General features: G+C 37.3%; 1 protein-coding gene across 1 annotated transcript; it reads left to right on the forward strand.

Moving 5' to 3' along the window:
- The first annotated feature begins 2,030 nt into the window (after positions 1-2,030).
- Positions 2,031-4,670, forward strand: LOC132286591 (G-type lectin S-receptor-like serine/threonine-protein kinase LECRK3). The gene has a single exon (XM_059788949.1). It carries the CDS (start codon positions 2,086-2,088, stop codon positions 4,486-4,488), a length of 2,403 nt encoding a protein of 800 aa, XP_059644932.1. The 5' UTR covers positions 2,031-2,085; the 3' UTR covers positions 4,489-4,670.
- Positions 4,671-20,530: the final 15,860 nt, after the last annotated feature.

The raw sequence follows: 20,530 nt of genomic DNA on the forward strand, positions 1-20,530 counted from the left end.
CAAAACAATTCCATTGCCTTTTAAAACAACTTTTCCCCCATTCCATGCTCAATGAAAATGCATAAATGGACTATGCCTCTTAAACATCATAATTCTTTGTACATTTGAATTCTTAATCATAAACACAATTGGGAGAAAAATTATATAATACACATATCATGCTTCTTACTATATTTCGTGCAACTCAAATACATAAGGCATGGAATATAATCATTTAAGACATGTTTTTTCACAAAATGACAACCAACACATAATCACATATCACATATACAACAAATAAATTATTTTTGTAAGGATCTACACGAATTAAGCATACTATACAATAATTCATGAAGAATAATTCACAAAAATCTAAGAAAAATGTGAATTAAAAAGTCGTACCTCTTAATTGTAGAAAAATTCTAAAATCTCCAAATTCAAACACTAATTTTGAAATCCCAAAACTTGGCCAAATGGTGCTTGGCTCTTATCAAAACGATAGTCCCGACAAGCACTCCGACTTTGCTTAAGGATGTACTCAATTTCCCAAAGAGCAAAGCTTAGATCAATGCTTGTAGTTGTAAAAAGGAAAAGAAAACTAAATAGAGAGGAAAAGACGAAGCTGCGGCGTGAGAGAAGAAAGTGGTCTGGCTGTGAATGACCAAATGGTCATTGAGATAACTAAAGTTCAAGTGGGGCCCATCAGAAAATAAATATGGCCTTTTTGACTTTTATATATATATATATATATATAACAACTATATAATTAAACACACAACCAAATAATATTATACATAAAATAATAATACATTTTATGTAATGGATCCATGACATAATTCCAGCACACAACAAATCCAATGGTGGGTCTCACTCGAGATTTTTCGGTCCAAAAAACAGAAAAATGTCAAAATAAAAACCAGTACATTTTCAAGGGTCCTGAACTCAAGGAAATACTCCTAACCAACTCTCGGGAAATCCGGCACACCCCACGGTGTTCGGCACGTAAAACGAAAAAAAAAATAAAAATACTCTCAAAAATTTTAAAAATAAATATTAGAAAAATAATCGGAAACATTATAGAAGGTAACATCCTAGTACCAATATGTGTGTTTCTAGACACCTGCATGAAAAATGCGCGCCTCTGATATATCAAAGGTTTCCACTCATACTTTTACTTTGAATATATCAGACAGAGACATTTAGCTGTTACTGTTGACGTAGTCGTTGATCAGTTAAATAGTTTTATGCTGTGCGTGAACAAGTCAAAGATGATTCAATTAACATTAAGTAAGCATCAACAATACTACCAAATCAGAATAAAACTGAGAATTGAAACTTCCGCGATAGCTGGCGTGCTAATAATACAGTCCATGAAGAAAAGTCACCCTTTTATGATGTTGAACTTTCATTCTACCCTTTCTACCAAGATGTTGTTTAGATTATTTACTAAATAAAAAAATCCAGAGGCACTCAATTTTTTAGCCAAACTCTGTTCAAAATAAATTCTGAAAACACAATTATAAAAAAACTTGTTTTTAAATAAAAATCTTTTATAGTTTTTAAAAATAATTTTTTATTTTCAGAGTTCTTGATAATTATTTTCAGTTACAAACCAAAAAAAGTTCGTTGTGTCAAAAACAAATTGTAAATCGCATAAGAGCGAATACAACTCAATTAAGTTAAAAACAAATGGAATTTATATTAATACTGCCCATATGGTTTAAACTTATATCACCATACAAGGTTTTTTGTTCCAAGTGTTAAGACACTTCTGCTTTTAATGTGTAGTACCAATATGCGTCTCAAGTTCTAGACGCCTATATGGAAAATGCGCGCCATTGATATATCAAAACTTTCCACACGTACTTTTACTTTGAATATATCAGATAGTATTTAACACGTACGGTAGTCATGTTAACATAAAGTAAGCATCTGCGTAATAGTCCGATGAAGAAAAGTCACTCCTTTAATAAAGAAACTTCTGCGTAATACTCCGATGAAGAAAAGTCACTCCTTTAATAAATCCATACATGAAGATGATATTGAAGTTTCATTCTAGCATGCAAGTATTTAATTGCTGCCATACTTAAACAATTTCTATAAACCATGGCCTTCGCAGTATCTATATATTTCATCCTTCTTTCACTGCCATACTTAACAATTGCCCGTACCAGCAATGTAACTTTGGGTGAATCACTCACTGCCACTGACGATAACTCTTCATGGGTATCACCATCGGGCGACTTTGCTTTTGGTTTCCGGCGGATGAACGGAACTGGAGGTTTCCATCTGGCCATCTGGTTCAACAAAATACCTGAAAAAACCATAGTTTGGTCAGCCAAACGCGACAATCTAGCACAAGAAGGATCCAAAATTCAACTCACTACAGATGGCAGGTTTGTTCTCGATGACCCAAATGGCAATAATATATGGTCTGCAAATTTGGGCAGCGGAGCAGCCTATGGAGCTATGCTTGACAGTGGAAACTTCGTGCTAGAAAGCAACAATTCTGCCAATACTTCTGCCTTTTTGTGGCAGAGTTTTGATAATCCAACAGACACAATGTTACCAACACAAAGATTGAGTCGAGGCAAAAAGCTCGTCTCTAGCTTCTCTAACAAAAATCTTTCAAGTGGAAGATTCAAGTTTGAGCTGCAAACCAGTGGAGATCTGGTGCTTTCCACCTTAAATTTTCCTCTGGATACAACCAATAAAGCTTATTGGTCAACCACAACTGCGGGCAGTGGCTTTGAGGTGATCTTCAACCAATCTGGCTACGTCTACCTCACCGCAAGTAATGGAAGCGTACTACAATATGTATTCGAAAATTCAATTTCACCAAGCCAATTTTACCAGCGAGCTGTTCTTGAATTTGATGGAGTTCTCGTCTATTACGTCTACCCAAAATCTGCTGGCTCAACTGGTGGAAGGCGTATGGAATGGTCGCCTTCTTCTACTTTACCTGAAGACATATGCATGAGCATCAGGCAAGATACTGGTGGTGGGGCTTGCGGGTTCAACAGCTACTGCACATTAGGAGCTGATCGGAGACCAATATGCAACTGCCCGCCCGAATACATCCTAATGAATCCAAATGATGTAGTGAGTGGATGCAAGCAAAACTTCATTCCCCAAAATTGTGATGCTGAAGTATCACCAGAAACAGATCTTTTTGGCTTCGAGGACATGACCAACACAGACTGGCCGGATTCTGATTATGAATATTTTCAATCAGTGACTGAAGATTGGTGCAGAGAAGAGTGCTTGAGAGATTGTTTTTGTGCTGTTGCTATTTTTAGAGGTGGTAGTTGTTGGAAGAAGAAGAATCCTCTCTCAAACGGGAGGATTGATCCCAGTGTTGGTGGAAAAGCGTTGATAAAAATCAGGAAACAGAATTCAACAGGAACATCTCCAGGTGCAAGGCCAGAAAAGAAGAAAGATCAATCAACTCTTATCATCTCTGGATCAGTGCTATTGGGCAGCTCTGTGTTGCTGAACTTTGTTTTACTTGTGTCAACCCGTTTGGTCTTGCTCGGCTTCAATAGAAGAAAAACAAAGATGCTTCAACCATACTCTGTAGTGCCAGGCCTGAATCTGAGAAGTTTCACTTACAATGAGCTAGAAGAAGCTACCAATAAATTCAATGAAGAACTTGGTAGTGGTGCTTCAGGGACAGTGTACAAAGGGTTCCTGAAGAATGAAAATGGGAAGATAGTTGCTGTCAAGAAGTTAGACAAGATGGTGAGTGAAGGAGAGGACGAATTCAAAACCGAAATGAGCACAATTAGCCGGACTAATCACAAGAATTTAGTCCAACTTCTTGGATACTGCAACGATGGGGAACACCGGCTATTGGTGTATGAGTTCATGAGCAATGGATCTTTGGCAAGCTTTCTGTTCCAAAATTCAAGGCCTAATTGGTACAGAAGAATACAGATTGCCTTTGGAACTGCAAGAGGGCTGTGTTACATGCACGACGAGTGTAGCACCCAAATCATACACTGTGACATTAAGCCTCAAAATGTTCTTCTGGACGAGTCTTTCACAGCGAAAATATCTGATTTTGGATTATCCAAGCTTCTGAAGATTGATCAGTCTCGAACCACAACTGGAATAAGGGGAACAAAAGGGTATGTGGCCCCTGAATGGTTCAGGAACATGCCTATTACAATCAAGGTAGATGTCTACAGCTTTGGTATCTTGCTGCTAGAGCTCATCTGCTGCCGGAGGAATGTTGAACCAAACGGGGAGTGTGAAGATGAAATGATATTGTCTGACTGGGCAAGTGATTGCTACACAGAAGGGAAACTTCGATTGTTAGTGGAAAATGATGAGGAGGCTAAGGATGACATGAAGAGGTTCGAGAAGTTTGTCATGATCGCGATTTGGTGCATTCAGGAAGATCCGTCACTAAGGCCAACCATGAAGAAAGTCACACAGATGCTTGAAGGAGCTATTGAAGTTTCTGTTCCTCCAAACCCATCCTCACATATTAGTTCATCAATTTAAATCCTATCACATTGCCATGCTTGTTTATATATGCTTGTGATCAGGTTTTATTTTTTATTTATTTATTTATTTATTATTATTATTTTTTGCAGTGTGAAAATGTTATGATGATGTGCTTATAGGTGTTAGTTCATTCATAATAAATTGATTCAATGAAGAAAGTCACATAGGTGCTAGAAGAAGCTGTTGAAGTTTTCGTTCCTCCATACCCAAACTCATATACAGTTCAATTAATTTAGGTCCTATCATATATATATATATATATATGTGCGTGTGTTTTATTTATTGTTCATGTAAGCTTATACTCAGTTTTTTGTGAGCAAATGGCAATGTAAATCAGAATGGCAATGTTGTGGAAGAACCGAAGAACATAATAAAATCTGAGAGGACATGGTCATGCATTGAAAAGCTATACAGTGGAACGAATAATATTCAGAATCTTGTGCAAATATATACATCAGATGACCATTGCCATCAATCATTATTCCCCACCCCGAACTCGCAACGCCCTCGTTGCGGGAGTTACTGTAATGACCCTGAATTTTACAAACCTAGTGTGTCCTGTGATGACCCGAGATGGATCCAAAAAAAAATGTGAAAGCTAAAAAGAACCATGGCCTCTAGAGATGTACATCATCCCTAAGACACAAAAAAAATGGCTTCTCGAGGAGTCCCATGACTCAACAGAAGCAAGAATGAAACAAGGGTTTCAAAACTCTACAAGAAATGGACCAAGGGTAAAAATGTTATTTTACCCCGAAATGGGTGCCATCGTGCACACTACTGAATAGACAACAAAAAATTAATCAAGATGGACTAAAGAATTGCATGATTCGGAGTCCGAACGAAGGAGAAATGATAAGATGAAGAAAAACGAGTAAAACCCATTAATCAAGGGCAAAATGGTCAATTTACAACTAAGAAGGGAAATTTGACTCCAACCACAACCTATACTAATCATTTCACGACATTTCAAGAGATTCTAAGAACTTTGGACAAGAATCTCACAAAACACCCTTTCCCGTTTTAAGCGGAAACAGGCATCCTCTCATTAAAACATGAATAACTCTCACTGTTATTGGAATCTGAAAATGGAATTGGTACCATTGGAAAGCTGACTCAAAATCAATGAGTTTAGGCTCAATAATCACCCCATTTGGATTAGAAATGAAGGATATATGACCGTTTAAATTTGGAACTTCAGTACTGAAACATACCAGAGAGACTGTGTGCAAGCAAGCTATTTCGGTCGACCGAAATAGAGTTTCGGTAGATCGAACTAGGCAAAATTTTTTCGGAAAACATGTTTTTGAGGGTTGGTTGGTTCGGTAGACTGAAACAAACCATCGGTCGACCGAAATAAGCCATCGGTTGACCGAAATGCCCTGAATGACAATTTTGGCTACTGGAATGAGTGCTTTTGATGTTCAAACAAATACCAAAAGCCATCGGTTGACCAAAATAGAGTTTCGAACGACCGAAATGACTTGAAGAGGTGCAAAAACACTTGTTATGCACTTGAATTGATAAGGCTTCACCCAAGCCTCAAACCCCATCATGGAATGGTTTAAAAACAAACTTTAAAACTATGTAAGCATGCTAACAAGTGTCCTTTGTATATTGAAGTGTGATACAATGGTCCATGGCCTCATTACATATCATTTACAAAATTTGACATGCCAAACCTCCATAGATGATAAAAATACATTTCAAAGGCAAAACTTAGAATTTACATACATACACTTGAACTTTAAAGTTTATGGCCCTTGGCCATATGTCATACACGTCAAACACGTTACAAAAAGTGTACTTATGTACACATTACATATTTGGAACAAAATTACAAGTTTTATCATACAAAGCTATAAATAGGATTTCATGCTAACATTTTTATGAGAATGATACTCCAAGTCTATGAAACTTCCATGGAGTAGTGTGCATCCCAAATCAAGGTCCCTGTACCTGAAAAATGTCCCCACTACGTGGGTGAGTAAGATAAAGCTACTCGTATGAGATGAGCATGCATCAACCTAACATTTTATAATTATATCACCTTAAAGTGAAACATGTTAAAGGGACTCATGCCACCTAACGTCTATGTCAAAGTGAGACTCAGGGATCATCCTAAGTTACTCATGTAATTTAAAGTGAACAACGGCATACAAGTATACATGCTAAAGTATACTATGCAATGTTAAAACATGTTATACAACATACAAGCATACATTTCTAAGTATACTAAACCATATTAAGACAAGTCTTGCAATGCCTAAGCATATGTACACAAGTATACATTTTATATGAAAATCTCGTAAATCAAGTATACGAACACAAGTATATTAAGCTAAAAGAGATACGCCCAAAACAAGTATACATGGCACAAATATACCAAATGAAACTGAAACTTATGGAATAAGTATACAAGTCCAAGTATACTAAATAGGATTCAAATATCCAAGGCAATCATTAATTCTCAAGTTACAAGTAATCCATGATTAACAACTTGAAATTAAATGCGAAATCAAATAGTGGAAAGACTAGGACATGCGGTTGCTAGACCAAGCAAGTATTTTTGGGTAATTACGACCCACACGGTACCACCTAGTATGCACTTATGACTTAGAAGACTCTTACCTCTGTACTAGAGTCAAACCCTAGCCATCATATAAATTATGCCCTCACAAGCTTTCCAAAAACAATAAGTTCAAAACTTATACAAAATCAAATGCAAATTTCCACATTCCATGCACAAGTAAGGTTGAATCCACACAATTCATGTCATAGAATTCAAATCTAAATAACATATGATATGTCATGTCCTTAATATGCAATTTATACACAAAACAAGAATATTTTACAACAATTGAGCCACATTACCCTCCTAAACCACAAGTACTAAATAGGCTACAATTTAGTATCAAGCTTTCAAAGTAAACAATTGTAATATTCTAACAAGTTATATACCTACACAAGATATATTTAAACAAACTATTCAAGACAATGATATCACCTATCATGCTAAGTCAAATTACCATCTTTAGAGATTATGAGTACTAATTCTATAAAAAGTTAGTAGCATGCTCACAAGGTAATTATCATGCTAAGTCAAATTACCATCTTTAGAGATTATGAGTACTAATTCTATAAAAAGTTAGTAGCATGCTCACAAGGTAATTAAACATATTCCATTCCAAGGGATTATCAACCTAATCATGAAAAGTCTCTAGATTTCAAGTCAATTCCAACTAGGCTCAAATTAATATATGTTAAAAGTCATAACATGGTCTTCACATACATTATACCCAAAAGCAATTTAAGTGACCACAACACTTAAAACAAAATTAATTAAGCTAATTGATTAATTTTTCTCTAGATTTTTAAACATATCCAAATGTCCTCAATTTGACATATGTTAAAGAACTCACTAAGGCCTACTTTAATATTACATTACAAGTTGATTTCATACTTGTTACAACTATGTGAATTAATCTTTCATAAAAGATAAATATTAAATAAATTTTACAATTCTTATTCAAATGCCCCAAATTTAATATATATTAACAAACGTACCAAGGCCTAATTTACTAACATGACACAATTTAATTCTAAGCAACATACATCCATGTGAATTAAATCTTAAACATAGAAAATAATTAAATTAAATTCTAAAACTTGAACAAAGGAATGTTTACAAGTTGTATATGCTCATATAACAATCAATACAACATTAATATAAACCTAAGACATCCACTACCTCATTTTGAGATGAAATCTTAAATCCCCACCAAATTGAAACTGCTCTGAATCCGACGAAACTTCTAGGCTTTGTCAGGGACAACACGATGAACATGAATCCCAAGGAAGCCCCATGAAAATCACAAGTTGACTTCAAACCTGAACTCACAAAATGGTCTGAAATTGGTTCTAATAAGGGGGAAAGATTCGTGTCGTCAAGGCGAGCATTAAACGTTAAGGCCGAAGACTTTTCACCAAGGAAAAGTGGTTCAAAGGAGGAGAAAGAAGGTGGAAGCCCTATGGTCTTCCATGGCTGCCGGCCAAGAGAGGAAGAAGAAGAGAAAAATCTAGTTTTTCTTCTTAAGTCACCCTATTTATAGAATAACCCTAAAAGTGCCCCGAAAGGGCCCTGCCGGGTCTGGAAAAGTGAAATTTGAGCAGACGCGCTCAAACGGCAAAACTCCTTGAACAAAAAAGATTCAAAATAAGAAAATATGATCAACAGAAGAGACGACGTTAAAAACCGAGTCTCGAGCAGAGAGATATGCCCCAAACAAGTTCGGCGGCAACCGGGTCCAGAAACCCTGAAACTGGAGAAAAATGACCAGAAGGAAATTCTATGAGTTCACGACTCGATGAAATGTGAAAATGAATCTCGTATGAGAATCTAGGCTTAAAACAAGATATTTTGCAATAACTTTCGTTAATTGCACAATGACCATCTTCCAAAAGATATTTTCTTAGATACTGCTGAAATAAAATATCTTCAAAATATATTTATGAAAAACACCCCAAGAAAAGAAAAAGATTATAAAGAACTGTGTATCCATGCCCCTATGGACACCGGGAGCAACCAGAGTAGCAAAAGTAAAGATACGTATTTCATGGAAACCACTTAGGATGAAGGCATGCGAAGTCAAAAACCAACTCCGAGCATGAGAAGTGAGGTTGTGCCAACAATGTGACAAACAGAGAAAAGACGAAACAGGGAAAAGGATGAAAAGTGAATAGTATCAAAAAATGAAAATGCGGAAATGACTCGGTCCTCAAAGGAAGTTGTTAATCTGAACAAAAGAGTTTCAGAAACCATTTCCGAGCACTCAAGATGACACTATTAGATGGGAAACTGAACTCAGAAAAGAAATTTCAATGAAAAAAATTCATCCGTAAAATTCTGAGGAAAATGAAAGGAAGGAAATGACCGGGTCATTACAACCTACCCTCCTTAAAGGGATTTCATCCCCGAAATCAGGAACATTCCCAGAAGAATCGAAGAAGGACCGTACATAAGGTCACACCAAGGAATAGATCGTAAAGTACTTAAGGGCAACTCCAAAGGTCTCAAGATCAACGAAAAAACACGAAACCACGAACCGTGAGACGCCTCTCCAACGAATTGACATACCAACCCAATGTCAACCACCCAAATGAGATCAAGGCAGCTAAATAACTAAATAAGGAACACAACCAGAAGCAACATGGTAGCACGAATACTGACTAGAACCTATCCACAACGTTCCCAAGGTGCGGTAGCATCGACAACATCAAGTGCCCGCCCACACTTACATTACTAGCTAGGTAATGCAAGGTACCATTGACAGCAACTAGCACTCGCCCACCACACATAACTTGTACGGTAGCATGACAGTATAAAGCTCTAATTCGTCACCTGCCCCCAACAAGCTTACTCGTGAAACCTATCGATACAAATGACATCAATGTCAAACAATCATTACCAAAAGCACCACGAAAACTAGGCATTCTGTGAGAGTTACGATATAGTCCAAAATGTCCGGCCCGACCATTCTGGCCAATCCAAAACTCTGATAACAATGTCATAGGCATCGCTACGCCTAAGGCCTTTTATCCTCAATACTGGAAAAACTGACAATCCCAAGTCTCAAAACACAGTTGTCAACCACACCAGTCACGAATCCAAAGCCTGACAAGTCTATGCCCTCAAGCCAATAGATCGGACTTTACAAATCAAACAACATCATCATCGCCCTAGTCACAATGACTTCCAATAAGACAATCCACCCAAAATTCTCCACGTCATCCTAAAGCTGACTTACTACAAGGCTATGTCTAGGAATCAAGACATCGGATTAAGCTCACACACATAATCCCGACATCCAAGGTCATACAACCCCAAACACAGTGCAGAATGATAAAAGAAATGAACTAATAAAGCAATTAGTCATGAAACATACACGTATATATACACAAGTATACTAAACAGTACTAAATCTATGATAAACAAGTATACAGGCTAAAATATACTAAATCAAAGCGAAATGAAATAATGACATGCAAGCATACTAGGTACAAGTATACTAAATATAAATAAAAGTCCACACACCTTACAACTAAACACATAGTGTACAAGGGTAATTAAATATGCTACCTATCACATAGGGTCAAGCATCAGAGACATACTACACATCACCTATGACGCTAGCATGACAAACAGATATAGTAAATGGAAAACACACCATCTATACCAGCACATAACCATCAAATAGTCACATCCCCTAACATGTTTCTAAGGCATGCTCAAAACAACAAGGCATATAAACATATATGAATGACTATGCAAATAACAATCCCACAAAATCATAAGGAAGAAGGGATGAAATGCCTCTCAAAAGGACAAACTCACCGAAAGTGAATCCCAAAAACCAAGATAAGTCCGATCTCTCACCATGAGGAAATGAATCATCTCCCCAGAATGAACACTAAGGTTCCTAAAACAAAGAGTCTGCAAGTCTTTCCCAAGATTGGCTCAAACACAAGATGGAATCCTATCGCCCCACAAAACAAACAATGATGTAATGGGTAGTTCCAACACTAACCATTAAGAGACACCAACAAGAAAACTCAACTTAAGATGGTAATGAGTTCGATGAGAACTCCACAGGATCCTATTGGAACTCTAAACGCAAAATCCCAAGTCTCCAAGGATGAGGGAGAGTAATTAATTGCACCAATGCAATTAATTACATGAAACCATTCACACCCCAACCTTAGCTCATATGAGCCGTCCAAGGCAAGACAAGAAGAATCATAGGTCAATGCACCTATCAAATCCCTAACCATCACTCTAAGAAGAAAAGACATGAGAACCCCGTCGTTGAGGCTCAAGAAAATAAACCTCCCAATCCCCAAGGAAGGACTCGAGTCAATCTGACTCATCGTCCCATGACACTAGAAATGAGACCCCAATGACATCATCACATTAAGGTCACCCTAAAACCCCAAGAGATGACACCAACACCCTAGACACTCCCCGACCACGTCATGAAGCCACGAAGGAAAAAGGAAAATGAAACAGAGCCTCCCTGGCCCATGTCTCATTCCATCAGACAAGGACTATGACTCTACGCTCATATGAGCCTTACTCGCATCAAATGTCAGACCAAGGTCTTGGAACACCCAAACCAATAAAACAGACAACAAGATTCCCGGCATGGGGCCCTTATAGAATGAATGTCTCCTACCCAAGGAAGAAACTCCGCAAAACAAGAATATATTTGGGGGGCACAATGGACTCCAAGAGACAATACCCTAGCATCAATCTCTACCAACCAGGCTGAAACAACCCATAGTGCCTAAGCAAGACACAGGAATAAATAGCTACTAAGTAACATAGCAACGGACTGCATACTCACACAAGTAGTAAGGAATCATATGAGGCATGTCAATGTATACATCATACAGTCATACTAAAAAAATAACAAGCACATGTAATACGCGAAAGAAAACAAGCACAACCCTCATGCTCAGTAGACAAGCATAAATCAACATGCTATGACAGACAAGCATATACAATGTACTAAAGCCGACAAACATATACAGTATGCTAAGGCAGACAAGTACATACAACATGCTAGGACCTATAAGTATATACAATATACTCAGATAGACTAGCACATACAATATACTAGAGCAACTACCATATATATCATGCTGAGATAGTTAAGGTAACTTCTAAACATATATCCACATAAGCACATAAACATGTGATCACATTCAACATGTTATCAAAAGCAATTTAAAACATAGAACATGGCAACACAAGCATGATATGCACCCAAAACCCGTCGTCCTAAGGTTTTTGAACCTCGGAGCTCTGATACCACTTGTAATGACCCTGGATTTTACAAACCCAGTGTGTCCTATGATGACCCGAGATGGATCCAAAAAAAAAAAATGCGGAAGCTAAAAAGAACCACGGCCTCTAGAGATGTACATCGTCCCTAAGACACAAAAAAAATGTCTTCTCGAGGAGTCCCATGACTTAACGGAAACAAGAATGAAACAAGGGTTTCAAAACCCTATAAGAAATGGACCAAGGGTAAAAGGGTTATTTTACCCAGAAATGGGTATCATCGTGCACACCATTGAATAGACAGTGAAAAATTAATCAAGATGGACTCAAGAATCGCATGATTCGGAGTCCGAACGAAGGAGAAATGACAAGATGAAGAAAAACGAGCAAAATCCGTTAATCAAGGGCAAAATGGTTAATTTGCAAATAAGAAGGGAAATTTGATTCCAAACAAGTCAAATAAGGTCCAAAAAACCTATACTAATCATTTCACAACATTCTAAGAGGTTCTAAGAACTTTGGACAAGAATCCCACAAAACGCCCTTTCCCGTTTTAAGCGGAAACAGGCATCCTCTCACTAAAACATGAATAACTCTCACTGTGATTGGAATCTAAGAATGACATTAGTACCATTGGAAAGCTGACTCAAAATCCATAAGTCTAGGCTCAAGAATCACCCCATTTGGATTAGAAATGAAGGAGATATGACCGTTTAAAGTTGGAACTTTAGTGCTGAAACATACCAGAGAGACTATGTGCAAGCAAGCTATTTTGGTCGACCGAAATAGAGTTTCGATTGATCGAACTGGGCAGAAAATTTTTTGAAAACATGTTTTTGAGGGTTGGTTGGTTCGGTAGACCGAAACAAACCATCGATCGACCGAAATAAGCCATCGGTCGATAGAAATGGCCCTAAATGGCAATTTTGGCTACTGGAATGAGTGCTTTTAATGTTCAAACAAATACCAAAAGCCATCGGTCGACTGAAATAGAGTTTTGGACGACTGAAATGACTTGAAAAGGTGCAAAAACACTTATTATGCACTTGAATTGATAAGGCTTCACCCAAGCCTCAAACCCCATCATGAAATAGTTTAAAAACAAATTTTATGAATTTAATCAAATGATTCATGATATTCAAGTGGAGGACCTGGCTATTAACAATGGGGGATGGTCTTGGAGTAACAAACAAGAGAATCATAGAAGAATCAATGTCAAGCTGGATAGAGCTCTTGTTAATGAAGCTTGGCTTTATAAGTTTACTGACACTCGAGTTCATTTGACAGCTGCTTCGCTATCAGATCATTATGGGTTGGCAATCAATTGGCATTTAGATAGTGCTGTAGGGCCTAAACCTTTCAAGTTTTTGAAAATTTGGTGCTTCCAACAAGAGGTCGAGGAATTGGTGGTTCAAGTGTGGAATGAATCAGTTGGAGGAAATCCTTTACACAAGTTGCAGAAGAAGCTTAGAGCTGTCAAACTTGCTGTCAGTGAATGGAATAAGAAGAAGGGTAAGGTGTCTGAACAGGTTCAAATTGTGACTGAGGAGTTGTATAAGGTTCAAATGGATTTGCTTAATGATCCTTTGAATCATCTTTTAATTTCTAAGGAAAGGGATGCAAGTATGAAGTTGAAATCTACTTTGGATTTAGAAGAACTTCTGTGGTGTCAGAAATCACGGGTAAAATGGCTAAAAGAAGGGGACAAGTGTTCTACTTATTTTCATAACATGGTCAAACAGCGAAGATGTTATAATTCCATTACTTGTTTGAAGCATCTCGATGGGACAATTTCCTCTGATCCTAAAGTTATTAAAGATTGGTTAGTTCATTATTATGATGAGTTATATACTGCTACAGCTTCTGTTGTGACAGAGGTTGTGCCTCCTAGGAAAATTTTACAGATTGAAGAGGGTCAGGAGCTTGATAAGGAGGTTACAGCTGAGGAAATTAAAAGGGTTTTGATGGCTTTTAGTCCTGACAAAGCCCCTAGTCTGGATGGGTTCCCAGCCAGGTTCTTTCAGAAATATTGGTATATTGTAGGTACGGATGTGATCAGTTCTATCCTATTCTATTTCAATGCTGTGGTAATGCCTAGGGGGATAAATTCTACATTTCTTACATTGATTCCAAAGATAAATCATGGTGATAAATTAGAGAATTACAGACTTATTGCATTATGCAATCTCAGTTACAAAATTATTTCCAAAATTTTGGCAAATAAATTAAGTGATGTCCTTACTAATATTATTAGGCTGGAGCAGTTTGCTTTTATCAAGGGAAGGAGAATCCATGACAATATCTTATTGGTGACTGATGTGATTAAAAATTTTGGATTAAAGACAATAGGTCCTGCTATGGCTTTAAAGGTTGATCTCAGGAAAGCGTACGATTATGTTAGTTGGGATTTCATTCATCAAATTCTTCAGTTATATGATTATGAAGTGTGTTACTTCTTCTAAGTTTTCTGTCTTTGCAATGGTGTTCCCACTGGTTATTTCTCAGCTGGGAGAGGGATTCGGCAAGGTTGCCCTCTTTCTCCTCTTCTGTTTACTCCAATCACTGATCACTTTTCTACTCTTATGCATGAAAATTTTTTGGGAGGCCAGATTAAGTTATGTAATGTGGTCCAGAAAACTGATATGTTGGTCTTTCATGCTTTCTATGCTGATGACTTATTTATTATTGTGAAGGCTGATATTTCCACTGCAAAGCACATTGATGAGGTGCTGAAAAGGTTTCATGTTTTCTCTGGGCTTGCTGTGAATAAAGACAAGAGTTCAGTAATCTTTTCAAAAGTTGTTCGAGGAAAGAGAAGGCTGTCATAGATTTTACAAATGAAAATTGAAGATTTCCCTCTAAAGTACCTTGGTATTACCCTAGTAAACAGAGTCCTGAAGAGTGTGGATTGTAAGGATTTATTTGACAAAGTTAATGCAAGGTTGGATCATTAGAATACTTTGAACTTATCTCTTGCAGGAAGAATTGAGCTCATCAGATCAGTTTTTTATTCTTTCTTGTATCATTGGGTTTTTGGATTAAAAGTACCATGGGGCTGTATCATTGCTTTGGAGAAAAAGTTTAAAATTTTTTTGTGGAGTGGAAAAATGGATTTAAGAAAGATGTCTCAACTCAAATGGAACCAAGCTACACTCCCTTATGTAGAAGGTGGGTTTAATCTTCGTAGAATTTTTGACATTGATTTTGCAGCTAAGGTTTCTATATGGTGGGATTTTCTGAGTAATAAGGAGACTTTATGGGTGCAGTGGATGCATGCTAGATATTTATTACAACAGAATTTCTGGAGGGTATCACCAAAAGTTCAAGATTCAAGTATTTGGAAGCAAATTCTGAATACAAGAGATTTCATCCAAGAAAATGTGTTGTTCAAGATTGGTAATGGTGGGGATTTCAATATGTTATTTGATCCTTGGTGTGTAGGTTTGTCTCTGGTTCAGAGATTTGGGTTCAAATTGTTTAGGGATTTTGACACTCAAGCTAAAGTAGCCACACTTATCATTGATGGTGGATGGGTTTTCCCTCCTTTCTTTCCAGGAATTGCTGCAGATTTTGTTGCTAATATTACTTTGAAGGCTGGTAATGATGAGATCAGTTGGGTTCATGGTGAATTCAGTTTAAAGAATGCTTGGAAAGCTTGTAGGGCTAGAGGGCAAGTGGTCAGGTGGAATGGTCTGTGTTGGAAACATTGTAGACCTCGGCTGCGGTTTTTGCAATCATCATGCATAATAAGAACTTATCCTTTGTTAATCTACAGAGGCGGGGATTTCAGGGTCCATCAGTGTGCCACAATTGCTTCAAGGCAGAGACACCAATAATGACTTATTTTGTACTTGTGAGTATGCTAATCAAGTATGGCAACAGGTTGCTCTTCGGTTCAATATTACTAATAGGAGTTTTCAAGAACTCCATTTGGTTATGGAATGGATACATCAAAGTACACAGGGTAAGGAAATCAGGTCTAAGGTGCTAAAGGGGTTGTTTGTGATTTATGTTTGGAAGATTTGGAAGGAGAGGAACTCGGCTTTACACCGTGACATCAAAACCTCATCTGCTGTTGCTGCAAATGACATTGTTTGGGAAGTTTTACACTTCTTTTCTCTTGGCCTTGTTGATATTCTCGCCATTTTCAATGTGGTATAATTTTCTTTGCTGTTTATCAGTTTGCTTTTGATTTGGATTGGTTTCCAATTCATTCTCATTGTAAAGAGGGGTATGCCTCTCTATTGTACTTGTAATTTTAATCTCTTTTTTGTTTTATAAAATCAACCCATTCAGGGAAAAAAAAAAAAAAAAAAACTTTAAAACTATGTACGCATGCTAATAAGTATACTTTATATATTGAAGTGTGATACAATGGCCCATGGCCTCATTACATATCATTTACAAAATTTGACATGCCAAACCTCCATAGATGATCAAAATGTATTTCAAAGGCAAAACTTAGAGTTTACATACATACACTTGAACTTTAAATTTTGTGGCCCTTGGCCTCATGTCATACACGTCAAACACGTTATAAAAAGTGTACTTATATACACATTACATATTTGGAACAAAATTACAAGTTTTGTCATACAAAGTTACAAATAGGATTTCATGCTAACATTTTCATGAGAATGATACTCCAAGTCTACGAAACTTCTATGGCGTAGTGTGCATCCCAAATCAAGGTCCCTGTACCTAAAAAATGTCCCCACTACGTGGGTGAGTAACATAAAGCTACTCGTTGGAGATGAGCATGTATCGACCTAACTGTAATGACCCGGTCTTTTTCCTCCTTTCCATTTTCGGTGATTTTCTTTTTTTTTTCTTTTTTTTTTTTTTCTTTCTTATTTCGTCCTTTACTCATCTATCATTTTTCCTCGCTTAACCTCACTTCGGGTGTTCGGATTTGATTCCTGTTTGGCATGCATTCATGATACTCAATTTCCATGACATTGGTATTTTCACTTTTGTTGAAAAGCATGCTAGTTATTTATTTATTTTTTTTTTCAAAAAAGGTATGAATGCTTACTTTAGTGTAATTATTCATAACTTTTGGGATTTTAGTGTAATTATGCAAAATTATTATTTTTCATTTGGGAGACCTTTTTGCAATTTATTTTAGAAGATATTTTGAAAAAGGACCATTTTGTAATTTTTGGAAAGTGTGACAAGTGTCACACTCTCATGGAGCCATTTGTTGGCATTTAGGTGAAGAGACTTGGCACCATGACCTCTTGACATTTGGCGGGTGGAGATTCATCCATGTGTTGGCCTTAGATTGGTGCACATGTGACCATTGAATTGTTGACAAGTGTAAGCTTAGGATTAAGTCTTGGAAGAGGCATTGGATTGTTGACAAGCGTAAGCTTAGGATTAAGTCTTGGAAGAGGCATTTGATTAGTGACAAGTGTAAGGCCATGATCTAGTCTTGCATTGTGTGTGTGAGAGAGGTAGTGTAAGAGCACATAGTGAGTGGAGGATCTCTAGCCCTTCGACTCACCCTTTTTCACTTATCCTCTTCATTTTCCTTAGTTCTTCAAAGTTCTAACCTAGCCACCATTGGAGAAAAGCTTGGTTAATAGCTTTTTTCTTCAATTTTGGTGCCCTTCCATTTATCTTAGACTAAGAACCTTAACTAGTAAAAGTTTCCTCTCATTCTCCTCTTCATTAACCCTAAGCTTGTTTTCCATTTAGCGCTTGGTTGCTTGGATTATAGAGATTCAATTCTCTATTGAGGTAGGGGTGGTAGTATGTTTATATCTTAAGTGTTTTATAATCCTTTGGGGTTTAATATATATTGTGTACATGCTTCTAATATGATAGTCTTGCATATTATAGGAAATCCTTATGATTGACTTAGGGTTTTATTTGATTTAAGCATGTATATTGTGTATGTATCTTGTGTAGGATTATTGATGTTGTATATAACTCTTACTGATTTGAATTACTATACTATTGTGATGATAATTCTACATTCAAGTTGACTACTATTGGTGATTGTAATTATTTTAGAAGCTTAATACTATAAATGTTGTAATCTAGTATATAAAGCTTATTGTTGAGACATGGTTTAAATTGATGAGTTGTGGTATTATTTTGCACATTATATCATGTTAAGAACTTGTCATTTATTAGGCCATTCTAGATTTGGAACCCTAAGACATGGTTTATGTGGTTTCAAAGATACTTGTGCATGGAATGTGGTTTATATGCCTTAAATTATGATATATAAGTTTTGAACTTGATATATTTTGGATTCTCTTGGGACATTGTGTTACAAGTGACATGGCTAAGGCTTGGCTTTAGTGCGGGAGGTATGAGTTCTCCCCAATTGAGATAGTGCGCACTAGGGTGGTCTTCCCAGCGGGTTAATGCCCGGAATAACCATATTGATCTTGGTTTAGTCCAAGACGAGATGTCCAAGTTTTCCATTATGTGATTTCGCATTAAATTTCAAGTTGACAACCAATGTTTAATTGTAACTTATAATTTTTGGTTGATTGCGAATTGATGTTGTTAAGTACATTGACATTGTTATGTGTTGTTTAAGAATCATTTAAGTTAGCTTAAGATGATCCCTTAGCACACCTTGAACATAGACGTTAAGTGGAATGCTCCCCTGTATTCGTCTATATTGATCTCGCAATGATATTGAAACTTTAGGGTATACGCATATACTTCTCCTACGAGTAACTTGATTACTCACCCTAGTGGTTTGGGTTGTTTTTCAGGTAAAGAGACCATGTTCATGGATGCTCATCATCCTTAGAAGCTTTTGAGTTAGTTGAAGCAGTTTTGTATATTAGCATGCACTTGTTTAGCATGTTTTATCTTTTGGATGTAATACTTTTGTATACTATGGATGTATGGTATTTTAGAAGCTAAGATGGCTTCCTTCATGTAAGGTCTATCTAAGTACTCTCCTTGATGCTTGTTTTGTATGTATAACATGAGGCCAAGTGCCATGTACATTTTTATCACATGTATGCTAGTTTATCACATGAGGTGTGTCAGTTTTTGGCTCAAACCGGGATAGGGCCTTTCTTCCTTCGACTTCAAGACTTGATATCTTTGCCGTCCGGACTCCGAATCAAGTGATTCTTGAGTCTAAATTCATTTAGTTTTCATTGTCTTTCCAACGGTATGCTTGGTAGTACTCACTTTTAGGATGGAAATGACCATTTTACCCTTGGGTTCCTTTTTGTCAATTTTTGAAATCTTGTTTCCACATTTGTTTTCTTTGGGTTCTGTGATCTCATTGAGGGTCTCTTTGGTGTCCTAGAGACATGTTGTTCCCCTAGGGAAGTCGTTTCATCTTTTGCTTTAGCAATTTGGATCCGTTATCGGGTCATCTTTCGGTTCATCACTGACGCACCGGGTTGAAAAACATTGGGCCGTCACAAGTGGTATCAGAGCTCCTAGGTTTGAACACCTTAGGATGATGGGTTTTGGGTGCATATCATGCTTTTGTTGATGTACTTTGATGCATTCACATGCTTATGATAACATGTTTTGACTTTATAACATGTTTAGATGTTTCGTGATAACATGCTTAGTAGTATGACATGTCTTTGTGCTTATATGCCTATGTGGTTAAGAGCATTTTAGTTGAACATGTATGCTTATTTGCTTTAAGTGCTTGACTATTTTAGGAGCTTTCTTTGATTGCTTTAGCATGACAGTATGTTGCATATCGTGTCTTGCTTCGTGTCTTACGCATTCATAGTGTGAAGTACACTTGGTCATAATAACTTGTGTTATTATTGACCTCCCTTCTTTTACACGATTAGCATCATGGTTATCACGCATGGTGAGTCTTCACGTTGGGGAATTGAGGAGTAGGTGGCTGACACCGAGTTCACGAGGGGTCCGGGAAGGCCCATGATTCTAGTTCGTGGCGCGGATGCTGATCCGCCGCGGGCACTGACTTATGAGGAGTGAGTGGCTCAGAGAATCAATCAGGGGATTGCTGAATCCCTACAGGAATTGATACGCAAGCAGGTAGCAGGGGTGCAGAATCTGGCACCGGCACCGGCACCAGTAGTCTCTGAGGCTTTGGAGTATCTTAGGGGACTTCGAGATGGCTTACAGCTTGAGGTCAGGCCACAGTCTCCACTCCCAGACTTAAGGACTTACGAGGATATAATTCAGCTGGCTGTACTCGTCAGGGCAGAGGCTTTAGATGTAGTA

Source organism: Cornus florida, unplaced genomic scaffold (genome assembly GCF_030987335.1).
Source record: "Cornus florida cultivar Cherokee Brave unplaced genomic scaffold, ASM3098733v1 CherokeeBrave_3.0.0_Hap2_Chr11, whole genome shotgun sequence".
NCBI classification, from domain to species: domain Eukaryota; kingdom Viridiplantae; phylum Streptophyta; class Magnoliopsida; order Cornales; family Cornaceae; genus Cornus; species Cornus florida.

Bases quoted from the DNA above. Each gene is read 5' to 3' on its own strand.
- LOC132286591 (XM_059788949.1), top strand. From the start codon at position 2,086: ATGGCCTTCGCAGTATCTATATATTTCATCCTTCTTTCACTGCCATAC.